Source organism: Ipomoea nil, unplaced genomic scaffold, assembly GCF_001879475.1.
Source record: "Ipomoea nil cultivar Tokyo-kokei standard unplaced genomic scaffold, Asagao_1.1 scaffold2926, whole genome shotgun sequence".
In the NCBI taxonomy this organism is placed as follows: Eukaryota; Viridiplantae; Streptophyta; class Magnoliopsida; order Solanales; family Convolvulaceae; genus Ipomoea; species Ipomoea nil.
The window spans coordinates 1,328,034-1,348,786 of NW_017619354.1; the positions used below are offsets into that span (position 1 = coordinate 1,328,034).

The following is a 20,753-nucleotide window of genomic DNA, read 5'->3' on the forward strand; positions in this document are numbered from 1 at the left end:
TAATTATTTTTACTCTTTTTTATGATCATCGGATCGGCATATGAAATTCAAATTCAAAATGAATTATATAGTCCGTATAATGTAAGTATGAATGCAGTGGTGTCAAAAAGTGTTTGTAATATATTGGTCTGACCTAAACGACTGACTGTTTCATTTGTATGTTTCTTGAAAATGGATTGGCAAGACCAAAGAAGAAACGCCCGTTTTTAAGGATAAACTTGTTGAATTTGAATGGTAATTTAGAGGAGAAAATGTCAACAGAGCAGCGTGGAAAGCAACCTAACTAATAAATGTGAATGTATAGGTATGAAGTCGTCCAAATAAAGCCGCCACGTAAAGACTAAAGAGGCGCAGTGGTGCGGCGCAGATGGACCCAACTTGAGCAAGACGCAACCCCCAACGCACCATTATTTCCTGATGAATTGAATATTTGAATGTGGTGAAGTCATCAACCTGCAGACACTGCCACTGCACACCACAACAATTGAAGCGTGGGTCCACATGGACAGCTCAATTAATCACATGTGAAGTTTAGAAACAACAATAATTGAAGCATGGAATTTTTAATTTTTATATATATTTTACAACACTACTATGTCACCAATAATAATGCAAGCTAGTTGTGCCATAAGACTAGTCCAATTAGTTTGAGTACGTATTATTTGACAGATCACCTTAAGTTTTGCTCCGGTGACTTGCAATATAGATTCAAATTTCACTGGTCGATGATCAAGCTTGACGGGGACTCACGATTTACTTCTAATCATTTTTGGAAAGGGGCTTTGGAGACTTAAGATTAATCTTTCATAAGTTAGGAAAACATATATATATATATATATATATATATATATATATATATATAGTAGGTGTATCTATATTATATGAGTAATATGAGTAATGCTAATGTTCTTATTTTTCTCCTCCAATTAATCCCTCATGATCTGGCATTAGTTAATTAGTTACTAAATTTTCTTTTTAATTAGTGACGGGATCAGTCAATTCATGACATCTAATAAATAAAAGTCACATCATGAAGAGAAATATAAGAAAGAAAATTCATGAGGAAGAAGCATTTTACATATTATATTCATGCATACAATTATACAAATATGCAATCCTTCCAACCACCCTTTCTGATATATATTTCTGTAATTAAATTGCAGCTTTAATCGCCACCATCATCTCAAGTCTCAAACCATTACCAAACATGAAGAAAATCATCCTAGCTACGTTACAACCTATGCTACACACCTTAAACCTGCATGGGTCACCCCTTTCAGAATCTAGCCTTTACATACTGAATTTATAAAATACTGCTGGATATTCTCACAAAAAGTAATTTTTAATATTCAGTTTTGATAGGTCATTATTAATTTGAAGCTGTCCAATTCACATATAATCAATGGAAATAAATAGTTTCTTTATTTTAAATAAAAGCTTTTAAATAATTCAAGGTTGAAAAAATTGTTAGGCGCTTGAAGACCGCTTAGAGCCTAGGCGCGGGCGCCTAGAGCGATTAATCGGCGCCTAGAGTGCCAAGGCGGGCGCCTAGGTGGCCGACCGCCTAGCATCTAGGCGCCGATTAATCGGCGTCTAGGCCCAATTTTTGCAACAGTGAAATAATTTCATTGCATGTCACCCGAAAAATAATACTTGTCTTAAACTATACTTTAGTGAATATTAGGTAAGGATTTTAATGAGGGAAAATAACACTTGACTTGAACTATAGTAATAATTAAGTAGAACTCTTTTTCTAGCAATAAATTTGAATTTGAATCTCTATCTTTCTATCCTTTATTATTCCCAAACTTAACAAGGCTCAATTGGTCCAATGGCTTAAGTAATTTACAAGTACATGAAAATATCATTTTACCCTTCTAGCTTATAAAAGAAAGAAAAGACCGAGAAAATAAGGCTTCTCTCCACCATTTGGCAACATAAACCTAACATCATCTCACACTCTCCAAGACATACCTCCTCCCTTTTCTTATTCTTCATAGCTATGAAGCACCATTGGCATCCAATGAAAGCTTAATGATATTTGTACATGCACTATTACATCAAATAATGAAAATTTTGACATTAAAATCATGTCGAATTCTATTTATTTCTTTACATTATCGATGTTCATCCTATGATTTATATTAGGATTATAGACTGATAAATACCAACAATATGAATACATCTAGAATTTTTATGTTTTTTTTTGAAAAACAAAAATTAATGATGAATATTAAGAGACAAAATGAGGTAACGTTCCAAAAATATCTAATCCTTCCTAATTTATTATTACTTGCATAGGTGACACAAATAGCTGGCAATTAATTTGTATTTTTGTTGAAGATATATTGCATGTGCAGTAGCGAGCTTAAATGTGAACATGTTTGAAACGATGACGTTGACTCGCTCGTCAAAATGAATCCGCCACGTATGCTGCGCTGCTTCCTACTTCCTACATATATGCAATCAAAACGCAAACGAATTGAACGCTCTTATGCCCACATAAGCCCGATGGATGGGGGTAACCCATCCAATCAGACACTGCCACCTTGCACACAATAATTGGTCGCTGGCTACCTTCGTCTTCATAATGCCGGGGACATCCTCAATAGTTAATGATTTTACCCTAGATTTTTGTGGGCCCCAACATCCACCTCATCAAAAAAAAAAAAAAAAAAAAAAGAAGAAGAAGCTGGCCGTTGCAAAAATAAAACCAAAAAAACAAAACAAAAAAAAGAGATCAAAGATCTTCAAATGAGAGTGGCCGCCAGCCGGCGGCCACTCTCAAACAGGGCCGGTCCAAACATTTTATAGGCCCGGGGCGAAATTAAAAAAATGGGCCCTATATGAAAACTTGAAATTAAAATTTAATAATACTAATAAAATCATGACGTCAAATAACATGAAATAAGATTAGAAAAATTTCAACAATTTTTTTATATACAAAAATATTCATGTTCAATCCCTGCAACAATAAAGATTAATATTCTGCATAAATAAATGAAATTATAACATATAGGCCAATTAATTCCGAATAAATCCTCATTAATATTTGGACATCAACATTCAACTGGAGCAATCCAGAAAGATTAAAAAGAGACAATATGAATCACTACAGCAAAGTAATTAGTAAATTAAACCAAAAAATAACTTTGGCATCTGACAGATGCCATTTTACTTTGAGAAGCAATAGATACAACAATACAGCTTCATCTCAAAAAAAAAAAAAGATACAACAATACAGCTTATTCAATATTTCAATTAACAATTAGGAATTTAGAATTCTGGATAAATGGATAATTATTTAATCTGCAAACTAAGCCATGACTTGTAGTTTTCAATTCTAAAAATCCCAATTAAAAATTATCATTCTTAAATAAATTATAGAGCTTTCACAAATCAGAATTTTACAAATTCCTAATGCAGTACATTCTACAATTCTGCAAATCCCAATTCTCAAATGGCCAAATCATAGACTTTTCAACAATACAATTAACAATATGGCCTAATTCCCAAATCATAGCTTTCAAAAAAAAATCTCAAATCATAAAAATTAAAATACCTTTGCAAATTACAATAGTAGACCGGAGTGGTAAAGGCGTGGCGAACAGAGTCAGGACCGACTGACCGCAGAGAAGATTTGTTATTTGTGGATTATGAAAGTAGATTGTCATTCACTCGTTTGCCCATTCTTATTTAGCTTCTGGACATTTAATAACTCCTTGAGAGGAATTGAACAGTTGTTGTGGCGAGAGGTATTAAATGGTTGTGGCTTGCGATGTGCCGATGCCTTTTTTCTTCGATTCTTCCTAAATCTTCCATCTATTCGACTTTCATAAGAAGTCGTTAAGTCAAAAATAATTAAATAATTTTTCTAATATATACTAAGTAATATATAATATACAATATATTATTATATCTTAGTCTATGGGCCCCCTCTAGGGATGGGCCCTGGGCAGCGGCCCATGCCCCAAGGCCGGCCCTGCTCTCAAATCTCAATGGCCCATGCGGGCCACTCTCTCACTTTTTTTTTTAATAAAATTCTGACACTGCTGATAAAATGTGGGGGTGTTACAGGAGAAAATTTTTTCAAAAATGCAACACCTCCATTTATTAAAAGTTTATTAGGTTAGATTTTGTTGTTCCAAAATCTCCAAAGATTTTCTTATTGGGGATGCCCTAATCGTAAATCGTAATTAGTCATGTCACCCTGACGCACACAAGAAAGAAAGAAAAAATGTCTCTGATATAATTGTAAACAAAGGTGAAGTAAAACTTATGAAGATCTTTAAAAAAAAAAAAAAAAAAAAAAAAAAAAAAAAAAAACAACTTATTAAGAAGATAATGTGCAACAACCTCAATCAAGAGTGAATTCATTATCATTTAGGTACGAGAATTCTGTTCCATTCATTTGATTACCGCGTTCTGAGTGATGATTTCTCATTATTGATTCATAAATACGATATAATTGAATATTTAAAATAGTGTTTACATGATTTTAATTATTACTTGTGATGGATTTAATTAACTCGGGGCAGCCCAAATAACTAAACTAGACAGTATATAAAGAATAAAGATAAATGGATAATAAAGTCGAAAAAGACAAGGAATATATGTCGCGGAGATAATTCTTGTATTAATGTAGTGTTGTAAAAATATTACAAATAGTTGTAATGATTGAACATGTGAATAGATGAGAGATGTCCTAACTAAAACAATAATGCATTATTTTATATTAAGTTTCCTCCTAGCCACCCCTATGAGAATAAGGTAGGTGGTTGGATCTCATTGACCGAGTCCACGCACGTAGCGCGCAAGGTGAGCACCCCAACCGAGGCCACCCCGAGTTGAGGCCGCCCAAGGCTAAGGCCACCCCAAGCCGAGGCCACCCTAGGCTGAGGCCGCCCAAGCCGAGGTCACCACGGGTTGAGGCTTCCCCCAGCCTGGGTCATCCTCCGGGTTGTCTTCACTTATCCTCAGGTCAGTTTGATCCGTGTCCATCTCTAATATATCCATCAATTAACTTGAATATATTATATATGATCTGGGGTCCATATTGTTTCATGACAAAGTGGAATTTCCTAGCCATTGATGAACGATTCAAGAAAGCAGCGACTGGACTAGAGTTTGCAGCGAACACACTATATCGTGCTAATTAATTCATGAGGGCTCTTATTATTGTATGTATAAGCAATCCAATGACCCATTATATTGATATACCATGTGTTGGTTTTAGGATTTTTGGGACCCACGGAGGTCCAATACAATCCGTTAGATTGGAGGATTCACCGGAAAAGAGACTCTAAAGTGACTTTCGAATGAGAATGACAACTACATAGCTTGGGATTTCTTTTTGATTTCTTTCTGATTTTCAAGTACTTTTTGCCTGAAAAGAAGACCGGTCTTCTATATGTTTGAGGGAGACCTATTTATAGGTGTCCGGCCCTTACAAATTTAAATACAACTTTTAATGTGAAATAATGAGAAATAAAAAGGCTAAGAGTCGTTGGGTCGCCGTTACTAGGCTCTCCCAACGGCTGGATTGACCCGCATTAATGGCGGTCATTGAAGCAACAACGGTCACCGGTTGGGTTGACTCCTGTTGTTGCCTACTCCCTGGACTCGGCTCCCCACTCGTCCGCGCTTCCTCAGGGTCTGCTCAAGGCCCAAAGCGTAGATTTCTTTTATTCTTTTGGGCCTATTACGACAAGCCCATTTCTTGGTCCATTCTTTCTTCTTGGGCCTCAAGCCCATTGGGTCCACTGGTTTTTCTATCAATATATTCTGTTGAAGGTTTAATTTCTCAACTGGTTCAAGTTGTGATGAAGATAGCCTGCACGTCAAGTCCATAGTGATGCTGGAGTAGTCGCTAGATCGGAGTAGTGCGTTGCGCTGGAGTAGTGTAGTTTATGCTTTAGTGTGTAATGTACTCTCCCTTGTACTCCTAGTTGATCATCTAGTGGATTGGGCTGACGTGAGTGGCCCCGCAGACGTAAGAGTGAGGCTCCAGACTGCGTGAACATTTCCTGATGCACGGTTCCTTTTATTGCTTTTATAATTAATTTCTTTATTCTGTCTAGATCCTCGAGCTAATCCAACTTAATTATTAAATTAAAATTTAATAGGAACCTTTAGGTTATATTTTACATTCAAGATCCACGAGCCTTTTTCAAACCAAATCCATGGAGCAATCATGCACTGACGAGCATGATGCATACTTCTCGTGACCAGTGTTATAGGTTTCTATTTGGCAAAACTACACAAGTTGCAGTAAGATATCCAGCATAGTTTAAAGTAAAAATCATGACCAGAAAATAGAATGATATGCTGGACTGAATTAGACAAGTGTGTGTGTATTTCTATATACCCAATAACCGTTCTCAGAGGTCAGATCAAGGCATATGGCACATATCTTCAACCGTTCTCATATTTCAATGCATATAATCCATTTCAGTTGAAAATTGAACACTAAATGCCGAGTTCACATTGTTTGAATTGTTTTTTTTTTTTTTCTTTTTTAATGTTTCAAAGCATAAAATTTGGTTTAAAAATCATCACCACCACGTCCACCATATTTTATCACAATTCTTGAAATTTTTAGCGATTCAATGCTCCAATTCGCCAGAGATTGCTGGAATTGTGATAGAAATTTTGGACAGCAATGATTTTGAAACAAAATCAAAATATTACCGAGTGTTTTTAAGTTCTAAAACCTTGATAACCATATTGTACCTTGGCCCAAGCATTGATGGCCAAAAATATTATCTATTCCACATTGTTTACTTACAGTAAGGTATAGTGTCCACCAGAAAACCCAAGAATCCTTCTTATTCATGCAGCATATACTGTCAACTGTTAATTAAATAGAAAAGGGCCTCAACAAGTTATGGAGTATTTCTTCTTATAAGGGGGGTTAATGCTACAGTGCTACCATCCAAGTGTAAAAGAAAACAAGGTATCCATCTTTATTTACTCTCCAATTCGTTTAAGAAACCAAATTAGTAATAGTCCCATGCATGCTAAACAGCCATTCCCAAGCTCCTCTTAAGTATCTCTCTTCCTAAATTTTATTATTCTCTTCTAGTAATCTAGTCAACTAGTTCAATACAGATCAATTTCCTAACTCATCATTTCCAGTACCTCTCTACCCAAAGTAAGTCTCAAACAACATCATACATGCTTCGCTGGAAAAGTGAGAGCATTCATAAGTCGTGACCAGCCCCGAGAAGCACGTTCTCTAAACTCGTGCATTTGTCATCAGTTTTACGAAATCCGATCAATTCAGCCTGCAGATTTGTTCTACATCTTAGCAGCACATCAGATTAACCTAACAATTTTGTGCCTACTGCATTTCTAACGAACAATGCGATTTATCTGATAGAAATACAATTGCATCTGCAGATCTATTGGGACAGGATATCAAACAACTGTTTTGGAAAAAATGTTTGTATTCTGTAATACATTTGAGATACAACCAAAATATAGAATACAACAGGGAATAAAAACGAGATCATTTGATATTTTCAGGCGTGTAATTACTTTCCTATAAGCTTTAAATCTCATTCTATAAAAGCAACAAGATTTAATCTTATAGGATACAAGAAGATGAATGAAATTCTCAAGTTGCTTTATTTGAGAATTTTCTGTAGAATTATAAGCCTGTGAAGTATCTTGGTTTCCTGCAAATTGATTCCATGTATCAATTGCCTGATCACTTTTCTTTTTTCTTCAGATGTTTCTCCATAAGTATTTATAGATGAAAAAATATATCTGTTTGGAGAAGTTGCATGGAAGTTGCTGTGATTTAAAACTCAACTTCATAAGATAAGATATATCCTGAATGATATATCCATCACTGGAGAAATTATTAAATTTATTTTGAGTCAGTAATTATATGCAAAATTATATATATATATATATATATATATATATATATATATATATATATATATATATATATATATATATATTTATTTATTTATTTATTTATATATTCCTTACGCATGAAATCATGCAAAGGATAAATATAAATAATATACACATATGTAGTTCAATAATCTCAAGCATACAGCTACATATACCAAGCATGTTAAGTGTAACTTTGAAGCATATAGCTTCAAAATGCATAAATAGAAAAGCATATTCCAAGCATGTTAAGTGTAGTTTTGAAGCATATAGCTTCAAAATGCCCCAAAACCTTATGCATGAAAATATTCAAACATGCATTAATACTCTCAAGCATATAGTTATATATCTCAAACATATAGTTATATATCACAAGCATATAGCTATATATCTCAACCATATAGCTATATAAATTTCTCTCAGTATTTTAATTAACTTTCTACCAAACTAAAATAATATTTACAACTCCACAACTCCAAATATTATTTAAGCTTTCATGGTAGTTCATCTGAAACATTAATCTCCATTACTATATAAATTTCCAACATTCCTCCTCCATTTATATAGTAAAATTAATATTGTACCAAGATAAAACCAAAACTCATGCATAAATGAAAGTGTCTTAGAGATTGAACTTTCACATAGTGTTATATGCGTTACATTAATTCGGATTGCAGTGATGGACGAACCTTGAATCACGCAGTCTCTTTGAAGAAACGTAGATATAACACATACAAGTTTTACAGTCATTACAACTCACTGTAACTTGACACTATTATGGCCACGTGTCCGTATCCATTAATGAGCACGTACCAAGTAAAGCCCAAACTTGTTTGAAGCGGCCACACTTCATGCTCACAGAGGCTAATCTTTTATATCATGCACTGCATCTTGCATTTTTTCAAAAGATCAGTTAAGAGTAAAACTCACCCCTACAACAATGCAGAACCAAGCATCACTTTTTCTTGGGATATAATTTTTAATTTATACTTTTGATGCTTGCAATCACAAAATGAAGTACTCATCAACATTGAACTCAAGGTCTAACGTAATAACTTAGACGCGAGTTGAGCTTTCATTCACTTGCAATTAAATAATTAGGTTTTCTATATCCCTTCTGATGTCTTTAGAACCATGTCCCTTGCAAAGACTTTTGCAAACGGATCCGTTAAAACCGGGACTATACCAAGTCCAGTGCTACAACACTATTACCTAGGATTTCCCACATAGCTAAGTCTCAAGCCCATGTGCCTTCACTTGCCATTATAAATATTGTTATATGCTTTGGCCAGTGTAGTAGCGCTGTCACGATGTACTAAAACTAGTGACATCGGTTTTGGCCAAACCAGAATCTAAATAATCAAATTCCTTAATTAGTCAATCAACTTCTTGCATGTCAAAGCCAACATAAGAAATTCAGACGCCGTAGTTGGAAAAGAAACTTTGCCTTTAGAAATCCATAAAACAACACCTCCTCCAAGCAGAAATATTCATCTACTAATTGAGGAACAAGTTTCATGATTAGACATTCAACTGACATTAGAAAATCTTTTCAGAATGGAATTTCGATCTATTAAATATACTAAACCATAATTAATGGTTTTATTCAAGTATATCAAAATTCCTTTTAATCCTATCTATTTAGCCACTCAAACATGATGATAGATAGAATTTTAATATTCTATTAATGAACTGGTGAAATAAAATATTCAATTGATTATATTGGAACCCACTTAATAAGTTCCTAGTTAATAAATATTTATATCATGCAAATTCTACAACCAAGAATTTTAATCATCATGTTGAACTTATTAGCAGTGAGGACTTCTTAAAATAAAAATTCAACATCCTCCATTTGAGACATCATCAACTTTGGAGAATAAACATCCTCCATTCAGAGAACATCAACTTTGGAGAATAAATCATTTTGATTTTAAGCTTTAATTTTAACTTTTCATGTTTCTTCTAAACTGAAGAATCATAATCCATGATTTAAATTTAAACTTTCTTTTCATTGCTAATTGCCAGCCATACTAGATAAACTAGCTAGTAAACTTTTTGGCTTTCAGAATTTTAACACATTCTCAATATGATAAACTTTGTGTTAAAGGCAGTCATAAATTTTATGAATTTCATTATGCATATCTCATGCATAAAACTTTCTGCATCCCTTCATAAGAAATATAACAGAATATTTCAAAGGCAATTATGTCTTTATCAGAAATATTAATAACATAATATTTCAAAAGCTTTCACAAGGATAAAAATCATCTGTGTGCTTAAATAATCAATAATTACATGCATGGTATTGAAATTATTTCCAACTTACCATCATTAAACATTGTAACCATGCATAGGAAAACAAGAAATTGACAACACCAAATTAATCTAAATTTGATCAAATTTACAGCACCCCACCCCCAAGCATGTAGTTATATATCTCAAGCATATAGCTATATATCACAAGCATATATCTATATATCTCAAGCATATAGCTATATAAATTTCTCTCAGTATTTTAATTAACTTTCTACCAAACTAAAATAATATTTACAACTCCACAACTTCAAATATTATTTAAGCTTTCATGGTAGTTCATCTGAAACATTAATCTCAATTACTCTATAAATTTCTAACAACAACAAGTCAGTAGTCCATCCATATCAAACAAAATGTCATTATAGGGTAATTTGTATAGGTTCTGTTCAATAAAAAAGATTCATAGTAATCATTCCGGCCCTTTTATAGCTCAGATCAATAACATTAGGGCCTCATACAGATAGTCCGTGCTTTTAGTAATTAAGTCACTGATAATAGACATTCCTAAAGTAACCTCAGACAGTTTCTTCTCCACGTCATCCAATTTTTTCCCCAAAATATGCACATTGTTTTCCTTGTTGTTCTATTTTCTTCTTCAGCGGATCCAGCAAGTCAGTCATTGGGGATTGAGCTTCAACTTCAGTAGTATCAGCTTTAGCTTCAGCTTCATTAGTGTCAGCTTTAGCTTCAACTTCATTATTACTTCTTTTTTTTTCATATGTAATGAAAGAGAGAAAAAAAAAAAGAATTATGGGCAATAACAAAATTAATTAATAATTGATATAGATATACATTCGTAAGCTCCTCGATTAGATTTTTGATGGGCATCTCAATGAAGCATCTCATTACTTGATCAATTTTAAGTTTGAACTCTGATAAAACCACAAGTTTTTCCTAAATTGTTTTATCTAAACAGGCAATATGTTTGCTTAATGATCTGGCAATCTGGATCTCGTTTTGTTTAATCAGATTTTGGAAAAGGATCTTCGTTCCAGTAATTTGTTGATCCATATTGGAATTCACAAAGGTCTAGATAAGCCAAAAAAAATAACCAATCAACCCTACATAATACTCTTTAGGCAACAACAGTACCTTTTTCCTTAAAAAAAAAAAAAAAACAATACCTATCTGCACCGTGTGCGGTGGATTCCAAGCAACACGTGGACCATAGTCGCTTATGGGTGACGCTGAGATTCAAACTCATGACCTTTGGTATGGCTCTGATACCATTGAAGTGTGCTCCATCTCAACTAAAAGCCTAAACTAATAGTTTGATTGCACATTTATAGCTATATGCGCAACACGCCCCCTCACGTGTGGGGTGAGTTCCAAGCAACATGTGGACCGTAGTCGCTTATGGGTAAGGCTCTGATACCAAATTGAAGTGTGCTCCATCACAACTAAAAGCCTAAGCTAATAGTTGGATTGCACATTAATGGTTATATGTTGTTCTTGAAGATATAGCCATTAATGTACAATCCAACTATTACCTTAGGGTTTTAGTTGAGATGGAGCACATGCTTCAATTTGGTATCGGAGTCAGACCACGTGAGGGGGCGTGCTGAGCATATAACCATTAATGTGCAAAGTTTTTAGTTGAGATAGAGCACATGCTTGAATTTGGCATCAGAGCCAAACGAGACAACGTGGGCCGAATATTTGATATATATATATATATATATATATATATATATATATATATATATATATATATGGGCAATAACAAAATTAATTAATAATTGATATAGATATACCTTCGTAAGCTCCTCGATTAGACTTTCGGTGGGCATCTCAATGAAGTCTCTCATGGCTTGATCAATTTTAAGTTTGAACTCTGATAAAACCACAAGTTTTTCCTCAATTGTTTTATTTAAAGAGGTCTTTTTGCTTAATGATCTGGCAATCTGGATCTCGTTTTGTTTAATCAGATTTTGGAAAAAAATCTTCGTTCTAGTAATTTGTTGATCCATATTAGAATTTACAGAGGTATAGATAAGCCAAAAAAAAAAATAATAATAATAATAATAATAATAATAATCAACCCTACATAAGACTCTTTAGGCAACAACAGTACCTTTTTTCCTTTCAAAAAAAAAAAAACAATACATCTTTCCATTTGACCAGCTCAATAGTTATCTTAAGGGAAGCGGAGGGTGGTACACTGTGCTCCTCGCTGCCCCGGTCTCCAAAGGCATCTGCACAAATACATTAGATATAAAATAATGATGAGGCATCTGCAAAATAGTGATTGGTAAGCTCGGGACTTACATTCAGGCTTTATATTGGAAAGGGCTTATAACCTGCAATTACAAATTAGACAAGTTCCCTAAGCTTAAGGGGCTATATGATCAACACACCCCCTCACGTGCACGGTGGGTCCCTCACGTGTGCGGTGGATTCCAAGCAACACGTAGACCGTAGTCGCTTATGGGTGACGCTGAGATTCGAACTCATGACCTTTAGTCTGGCTCTGATACCAAATTGAAGTGTGCTCAATCTCAACTAAAAGCCTAAGCTAATAGTTAGATTGCACATTAATGGCTATATGCTCAACACGCCCCCTCACGTTTGCGGTGGGTTCCAAACAACACGTAGACCGTAGTCGCTTATGGGTGACGCTCTGATACCAAATTGAAGTGTGTTTCATCTCAGCTAAAAGCCTAAGCTAATAGTTGGATTGCACATTAATGGCTATATGTTGTTCTTGAGCATATAGCCATTAATGTACAATCCAACTATTAGCTTAGGCTTTTAGTTGAGATGGAGCACATGCTTCAATTTGGTATCAGTCCACGTGTTGCTTGGAACCACCGCACACGTGAAGGGGGGGCGTGTTGAGCATATAATCATTAATGTGCAAATCAATAGATATATTTAATACTATATGGTATACGGTACCCACTTTATAGATCAATAACATTTGGGCCTTATATAGATAGTCCGTGCTTTCAATAATTAACCTTATATAGATAGTCCGTGCTTTCAGTAATTAAGTCACTGATTGCAGACATTCCTAATGTAACCTCAGACAATTTATTCTCCACGTCATCTAGTTTTTTTTCCCCAAATATGCACATTGCTTTCCTTGTTGTTCCATTTTTCCTCTTCAGGGGATCCAGCAAGTCAGTCGTTGGGGATTGAGCTTCAACTTCAGAATTATCAACCTTAGCTTCAGCTTCATTATTACTTTTTTTTTTCATCTGTAATGAAAGAGAAAAAAAAAGAATTATAGGCAATAACAAAATTAATTAATAACTGATATAGATATACCTTCGTAAGCTCCTCGATTAGATTTTCGATGGGCATCTCAATGAAGCATCTCATTGCTTGATCAATTTTAAGTTTGAACTCTGATAAAATCACAAGTTTTTCCTAAATTGTTTTATCTAAAGAGGTCTATTTGCTTAATGATCTGGCAATCTGGATCTCATTTTGTTTAATCAAATTCTGGAAAAGAATCTTCGTTACAGTAATTTGTTGATCCATATTGGAATTCACAGAGGTCTAGATAAGTAAATAAAAAAATAAAAAAAATAAAAAAAACCAATCAACCCTACATAAGACTCTTTAGGCAGTACCTTTTTTCCTTTAAAAAAAACAATACCTCTTTCCATTTGACTAGTTCGATAGTTATCTTAACGGAAGCGGAGGGGCTGCGCTGGTCTCCAAAGGCATCTTAAGGGTTGTAGAGGGTGGCAAAATAGTGAAAGGGCTTATAACCTACAGATTACAAAAATTAGACAAGTTCCCTAGCTTGAGATTCATGACCTTTAGTCTGGCTCTGATACCAAATTAAAGCACGTGCTCCATCTCAACTAAAAGTCTAAGCTAATAATTGGATTGCACATTAATGGTTATATGCTGTTCTTGAGCATATAGCCATTAATATACAATCCAACTATTAGCTTAGGTTTTTAGTTGAAATGGAGCACATGCTTCAATTTGGTATCAGAGCCTCGTTCCCCGTGTTGCTTGGAACCCACCGCACACGTGAGTGGCGTGTTGAGCATATAACTATTAATGTGCAATCCAACTATCAACTTAGACTTTTAGATGAGATGTATCACATGCTTCAATTTGGTATCAGAGCTAGACCAATGGTCATGGCTGCTTCAATTTTGTATCAGAGCCAGATCAAAGGTCATGGGTAGCCGTTAATGTACAATCTAACAATTAGCTTAGGCTTTTAGTTGAGATGAAACACATGCTTCAATTCAAAAAATCATAAATAGTTAAAGAAAACGAAAATAACCTGCAAATTACAAGAATTAGAGAAGTTCCCTATAACAGAAAATACATTAACAGTTAAATAAAAAAAAAAAAAAAAAAAAAAAACCCTCCGCTATCATAAATTCAACCCCGTCCGATTTTGAGACAACTTGCTCATCCAAAAGCTGGGCCGAATATTTGACTGCAAAATATATATATATATATATATATATATATATATATATATATATATATATATATATATTAAAAATCAATAGATATATTTAATAATATATGGTATACGGTACCCACCATACACCACATCCTCATCTTTGGGTTTCAACCAGCCCTCCCCTTGAACCAATATCTTCTTAGATATTCCACCATCTTTGATTATAGGGTATTCGGTACCCATACGACCCTTAGCTATAATTACAAAGGATACTTAAATGAATTTAGATAAAGGCATGTGGTACACTATGCTCCTCGCTGCCTTGGTTTCCAAAGGCATGTGGTACACTATGCTCCTGGCTGCCTCAGTCTCTAAAGGCATCTTAAGGGAAGCGGAGGGGCTGCCCCGGTCACCTAAAATTCGAATCATTGACCTTTAGTCTGGCTCTGATACCAAATTGAAGCATGTGTTCCATCTCAACCAAAAGCATAAGCTAATAGTTGGATTGCACATTAATGGTTATATGATGTTCTTGAGCATATAGCCATTAATGTACAATCCAATTGTTAGCTTAGGCTTTTAGTTGAGATAGAGCACATGCTTCAATTTGGTATCAGAGCCTCGGTCTACGTATTGCTCTGAACCCACCGCACACGTGAGGGGACGTGTTGAGCATATAACCATTAATGTGCAATCCAAGGTTGCAACTCACAGTCCGTTGCAAGGTTGCAACTCCAGGACATAGTTCTCCTACGATCGACGGCGACTTCCATTGTACACGGCTGAAAAAGTTCCGTGGTTAACGGCTCTGCTATACGATTTAGTGCTTTAGAGGGAGAGAGAGAGGCGGTGGTAGTATGAGACTCTGCTTTCGACCGAAAACAGAGGCGACGATCGGCGTTGCGTACAAAGAAGAAGAAGACAGACCCTATGTAGTTTAGGCGCATAGACTTAAAGGCGCCATAGACCGCCTAAACTACATAAGACATGGGATCTGGTTTGGGTCGAAAGGTTGTCTATGGCGGACTTTAGAAAGGGTTTAGGCTTTAAACAGACCGACTCAAGTACTCAACGATAAATTTAATCCGTTGAGTACTTGAGTCGTTGAGAGAGTTTAAAAAAAATTTCAAATTCTCCGCAGCCTTTTATTTTTTTAACTCATTTTTATTTTCCTAATTTCTTTCAAATTAAATTAAACAAATAAATTTCATCAAACAAGTCAAATTTTGATTTGATAATTTTTTTTTAAACATTGACATGAGTATTTCATCAATTCTTTCTTTCATGGAAAACAAAAAGAAAAATATTGGATGAAAGAATAAATGTGGTAAGTAATTTAATTTAATTTTAAAAATTGTAACAAATTATGAGTAATTTTTAAAAAAAATTAATTTAAAAGCAATGTGTAACTATTAAATCATAATTTAGTGTAATAATTATTATAGTTTAATAATTAATGTTTTTTTATGTGAAAAGGGAAATCATAACCACTACATGGTATACATTGTAAATTGTATAAATTGTATGTAAAATGTCTGGTGTAATGGGATCGAGTCAGGGCCGGTCCTATCATTCTATAGGCACAGGGCATAGTAACAAAAATGGGCCCTATATTAAATTAATGTATATTTTTATAACTAAAATTTAAATTAAATAAGAAAAAAATAGTAATGTCCAATAACTTAAATAAGATTCACAAGTTTTTAACAATTTTACATACACATGAAAACAATTATAGATGCATTCGTGAATTCAAAATAATCAATAATCGCATCAGTGTTTTCATAAATAAAGAATTATATAGTTTATAAAATGAATAAATAGTTTAAAACCAAATATAGCTTATAGACAATAACATTATTATTATAATAAATACTAAAGTACTTATTAAAAACAAATTATAAAATAAAACTTATAAAAAAAGAGCATAGCATAAAATCTTAATTATTGAGAACAATAAATCAAAACACTCAAATATGAAACATAACTAATTACATAAAATAGTTTGAATAAAAAACACGTACTAAATCACACATCTTCTATATTAATATCATATTTATAATTTTTTTTAAATAGATCACTTTCAAATTTTTCTAGATTGATTTGAATACGATGACAAACAATAAAACTTCTAAACTACTACATTGACTAGATAATTCATAAAAAAAAATTAATTATCTTGTAAAATATTTTCATAACTAAATCACAAAATATATTATATATACATAACTCATTATAAATTTCACAAAATAACACATATTCTAAATATAAGTAGCAAATCAGTCGAATAGAAATAGATTCAAAATTTGATAGGAATCACAAATCAATCTATATTATAAATCTCACTACAAGTCTACTAAAGGTAAAAAAAAAAAAAAAAAAAAAAATCACAAAATTACAAATTAAATTTAAAAAAATACAAATTAAAAATAGAAATTAATTTGGTAAGTTACAATTTTATTATAATAACATCCCTAAATTCATCTACTAAAAAGTAGGGAGGAAAGATTTTATGTAAAAATATATATGAGGGGATTTGATCTCTTGACCATGAGTATACAAAATTACAAACTACAAATCTTACCAACTCAACCAACTAAAAACATATTATAATAGTATCCCTAATTTATCTATTAACTATTACATACGGGAAATTTTATGGAAAACAACATCTAGGGGGATTCGATCCATTGACCATATGGACAAAAAAAACAGAATCCTACCAACTAAGCTAACACAAGGAACAATAACATTAACGTATGTTAAATAATTGTACGAAATACTATGGTATATATATAAGAGGTCATGGGAGTGGTGGGCCCCTTCCAAGCATGGGCCCTGGGCAAGGACCCAGCCTGCACTTGCCCAAGGCCGGGCCTGGATCGAGTGTGAAAGTGTCGGAGGAATCACCACTAGATAGTACCATAAGCATATCTTTTGCAATACAAAACCATATTAGTTGGTGTGATCCATGCTTCTTATTGTTTCCACTTCTACCATAAAATGGATTATTAATTTAATCTAGTTTCCTAGTGCGCTTCACTGTAAATTTAGTGTCTTGACGCGGTGCACATTCAAAAACATAACCAAATTATCCTTTCCCAAAAAGACATAATTTCTCATATGTATTAACTACACTCTTCGACCAATATACGAGCCTCTAGCCATAGAGTGAGAAATCACATTAATTGGTTGTTATATTGTATTTTTTCAAATACACTCTAACATAACAATTATGTCAAATTTGATTGTGATGAGTTCGAACTTAAGACATTCCTTATGAAAATCAATGAATAAATTAAGAATAATAAATAGTTAACGGAATATTCCATTACTGAAGTTTACACTTAAGCAAAGATATTTATGAAAAGTAAATGATATAATATATAGTAAAGTATGAAAAATAATTAAAATCAAAACAATATGAATCATTTCAACAAACAGTTATATCAGTATTTTTTAGTTCCAGTTATAGATCTAATTTTATAAATTGACTCTTATTAAGTCTGTAGATAGATATACTTCACAACTTTTGTAAGCAGGTATATCCTTGCAATGTTAATACTTTATCTAAGTTGTTATTAATATTTTATTTACTTTTTTTAATAGTGATGTACTTTGAATTAGTATAACTCAAATCTTAAAAAAGAATAAAGAAACCATTTTATATATAAATAGACTGACGATTTTATTTTTTAAGTTAACAAATAAAATAAAAATTATACACAACTATTTATATTATATAAGTCAAAGCCATTGAGACAGCTGTGAGGCTGTGATGTAAGATAGCTACTATATATAGCACCAAATAGTTAGATGTATAGATTGAAACGTGAATGATAAGAAAAGTTATATATTTTAAAACTCTTATTCGATCTTGTGGATTCAATTGATTATTGCAAAGGATCGGATATGATGTATGTTAAGTTGTTTTCCAAATTAATGGCTTAATATGATATCCAAATCATATCATCTGCGCCAAAGTCAGAAATAAGCCATTACACGCCAACATTTTATCGCAAGTAACCTTCTTTATTCTTTAAATTAATATAGAGTTCTACTACATAGACTCCCAAATTCTACTCTCTCATTTATACTCCCTGAAGTGGCAAACCAGAATTGGTTATTTTCATCATGTGGGTTCATAGAAAAATGTCTACATCAAAAGCATTTGAGAGGGAGTACAAGTTAGGAGTTTAAAATGGGAGTACCGCAAGTATTTTTCATTAATATATACTGAAACATATCAGAATACTTAACCAATCACTTCTATATATACTTCTTGAATCATAATATCCTAGCTTAAACCTTCAAACAGCCTCCAGCTAGAAATCAGAATGTCATCATCGTCTGAGCATGGTTCTTGTTCAAAGCTCCCGTTGCGAGAAATCCCAGGCAGTTATGGTTTGCCGTTTTTTGGGGCGATTAAGGATCGATATGACTTTCATTACAACCAAGGCATAGAAGCTTTCTTCCGCTCCCGCATGCAAACCCATCAATCCACCGTTTACCGAGCAAACGTGCCGCCGGGGCCTTTTATGGCCGGAGATTCCAAGGCGGTCGTCCTCGTCGACGCCGTTAGCTTCCAGATCCTCTTCGACAACGCTAGAGTAGACAAGACGGATTTCTTTGACGGTAACTTCATGCCCTCCACCGACTTCTTCGGCGGCTACCGTCTCTGCCCTTTCCTCGACACCACCGAGCCTCAACACCAAACCCTAAAGAATTTCTTCCTCTCCACGCTCGCCGGCTTACATAATAAGTTCATTCCCATTTTCTCCCTCTGCATGTCCCAGCTCTTCACCAAGCTTGAAGATGGAGTGGAGGGTAAAGATGGAAAATCCTACTTCAACGACCTCAGCGATGAAACGACGTTTAACTTCATGTTCCGTCTATTTTCCGGCAACAGAGATCCGACGGAGACCGCTGTCGGATCTAACGGCACGGAGTACCTTAACAAATGGGTATTTCTCCAGTTGGCTCCATTGATGACACTCGGGCTGAAATACCTCCCCAATTTCCTAGAAGACTTAGCGTTGCACACTTTCCCGTTACCGTTTTGCTTGATGAAATCTGATTACAAGAAAATTTACGATGCTTTCTATAGCTCCCTGGGATCCATCTTGGACGAAGCTGAGAAGATCGGGATCAAAAGAGACGAAGCCTGCCATAACTTCATTTTTCTGGCAGGGTTCAACGCCTACGGCGGGATGAAAGTGTTCTTCCCCTCTCTCATCAAGTGGGTCGGCGCTGCGGGGGAGGGCCTGCACCGCCGGCTAGCGGAGGAAATCAGGGCGGCGGTTAAACAAGAAGGCGGCGTTACACTCTCAGCGCTGAACAAGATGAGTTTGACAAAGTCGGTGGTGTACGAGACACTACGGATTGAGCCTCCGGTTCCATTCCAGGTGGGGCGGGCCAGGGAGGACATCGTGGTCGACAGCCATGAATCGTCGTTCTTGATTAAGAAAGGCGAGGTAATCTACGGGTATCAGACGTTGGCGACGAAGGATCCCAAGATATTTGAGAGGGGTGAGGAGTTCGTGGGGGATAGATTCGTGGGTGATGGGGAGAAATTGGTGAAATATGTGTACTGGTCTAACGGGAGGGAGACTGAGAATGCAACGACGGCGGATAAACAGTGTCCCGGCAAGGATCTGGTGGTGGTGCTGGGGCGGCTGATGTTGGTGGAGTTTTTCCTTAGATATGACACATTTTCCATAGAATATGGAACCATCCTTCTCGGCCCTTCCGTCACTTTTACCTCCGTAACCAAAGCTACATGAGCTTGCATTGCATGGTGAACTGGTTTTAATTTCCATTCAATTCAGACTGTATATATATTGTATGTTGTGGCTTGTTAATACAATATTTTTCTGTATTTTGTATATAAAAACTATTTTCTTCTATATTGTGACTGTCATATTGAATTTCTATTGAGTTAATACACAAAATCGTCCTTGACTATAGTGATTTTTCTTAATTTTGTCCTAAACGACTTTGGTGACCTAATATCGTCCCAGACTTTTGTGTTTCACTCAATTTAGTCCCAGACTTTGGTGTGTTTGCTCAATTTAGTCCCTCATTTGTTATTGTGTCCATTTGGTGTTAACTAAATAGACAATTTAGTAATTTTAATATTGGCATCTCT

At 34.5% G+C, this 20,753-nt stretch overlaps 1 protein-coding gene across 1 annotated transcript; it reads left to right on the forward strand.

Annotated features, from left to right (window-relative positions):
- Positions 1–1,225: 1,225 nt before the first annotated feature.
- On the forward strand, positions 1,226–20,483 carry LOC109161754 (allene oxide synthase 3-like). Its single transcript, XM_019310254.1, has 2 exons — positions 1,226–1,230; positions 18,907–20,483. Exon 2 carries the CDS (start codon positions 18,943–18,945, stop codon positions 20,386–20,388), a length of 1,446 nt encoding a protein of 481 aa, XP_019165799.1. The 5' UTR covers positions 1,226–1,230; positions 18,907–18,942; the 3' UTR covers positions 20,389–20,483.
- Positions 20,484–20,753: the final 270 nt, after the last annotated feature.

Bases quoted from the DNA above. Each gene is read 5' to 3' on its own strand.
- LOC109161754 (XM_019310254.1), top strand. From the start codon at position 18,943: ATGTCATCATCGTCTGAGCATGGTTCTTGTTCAAAGCTCCCGTTGCGA.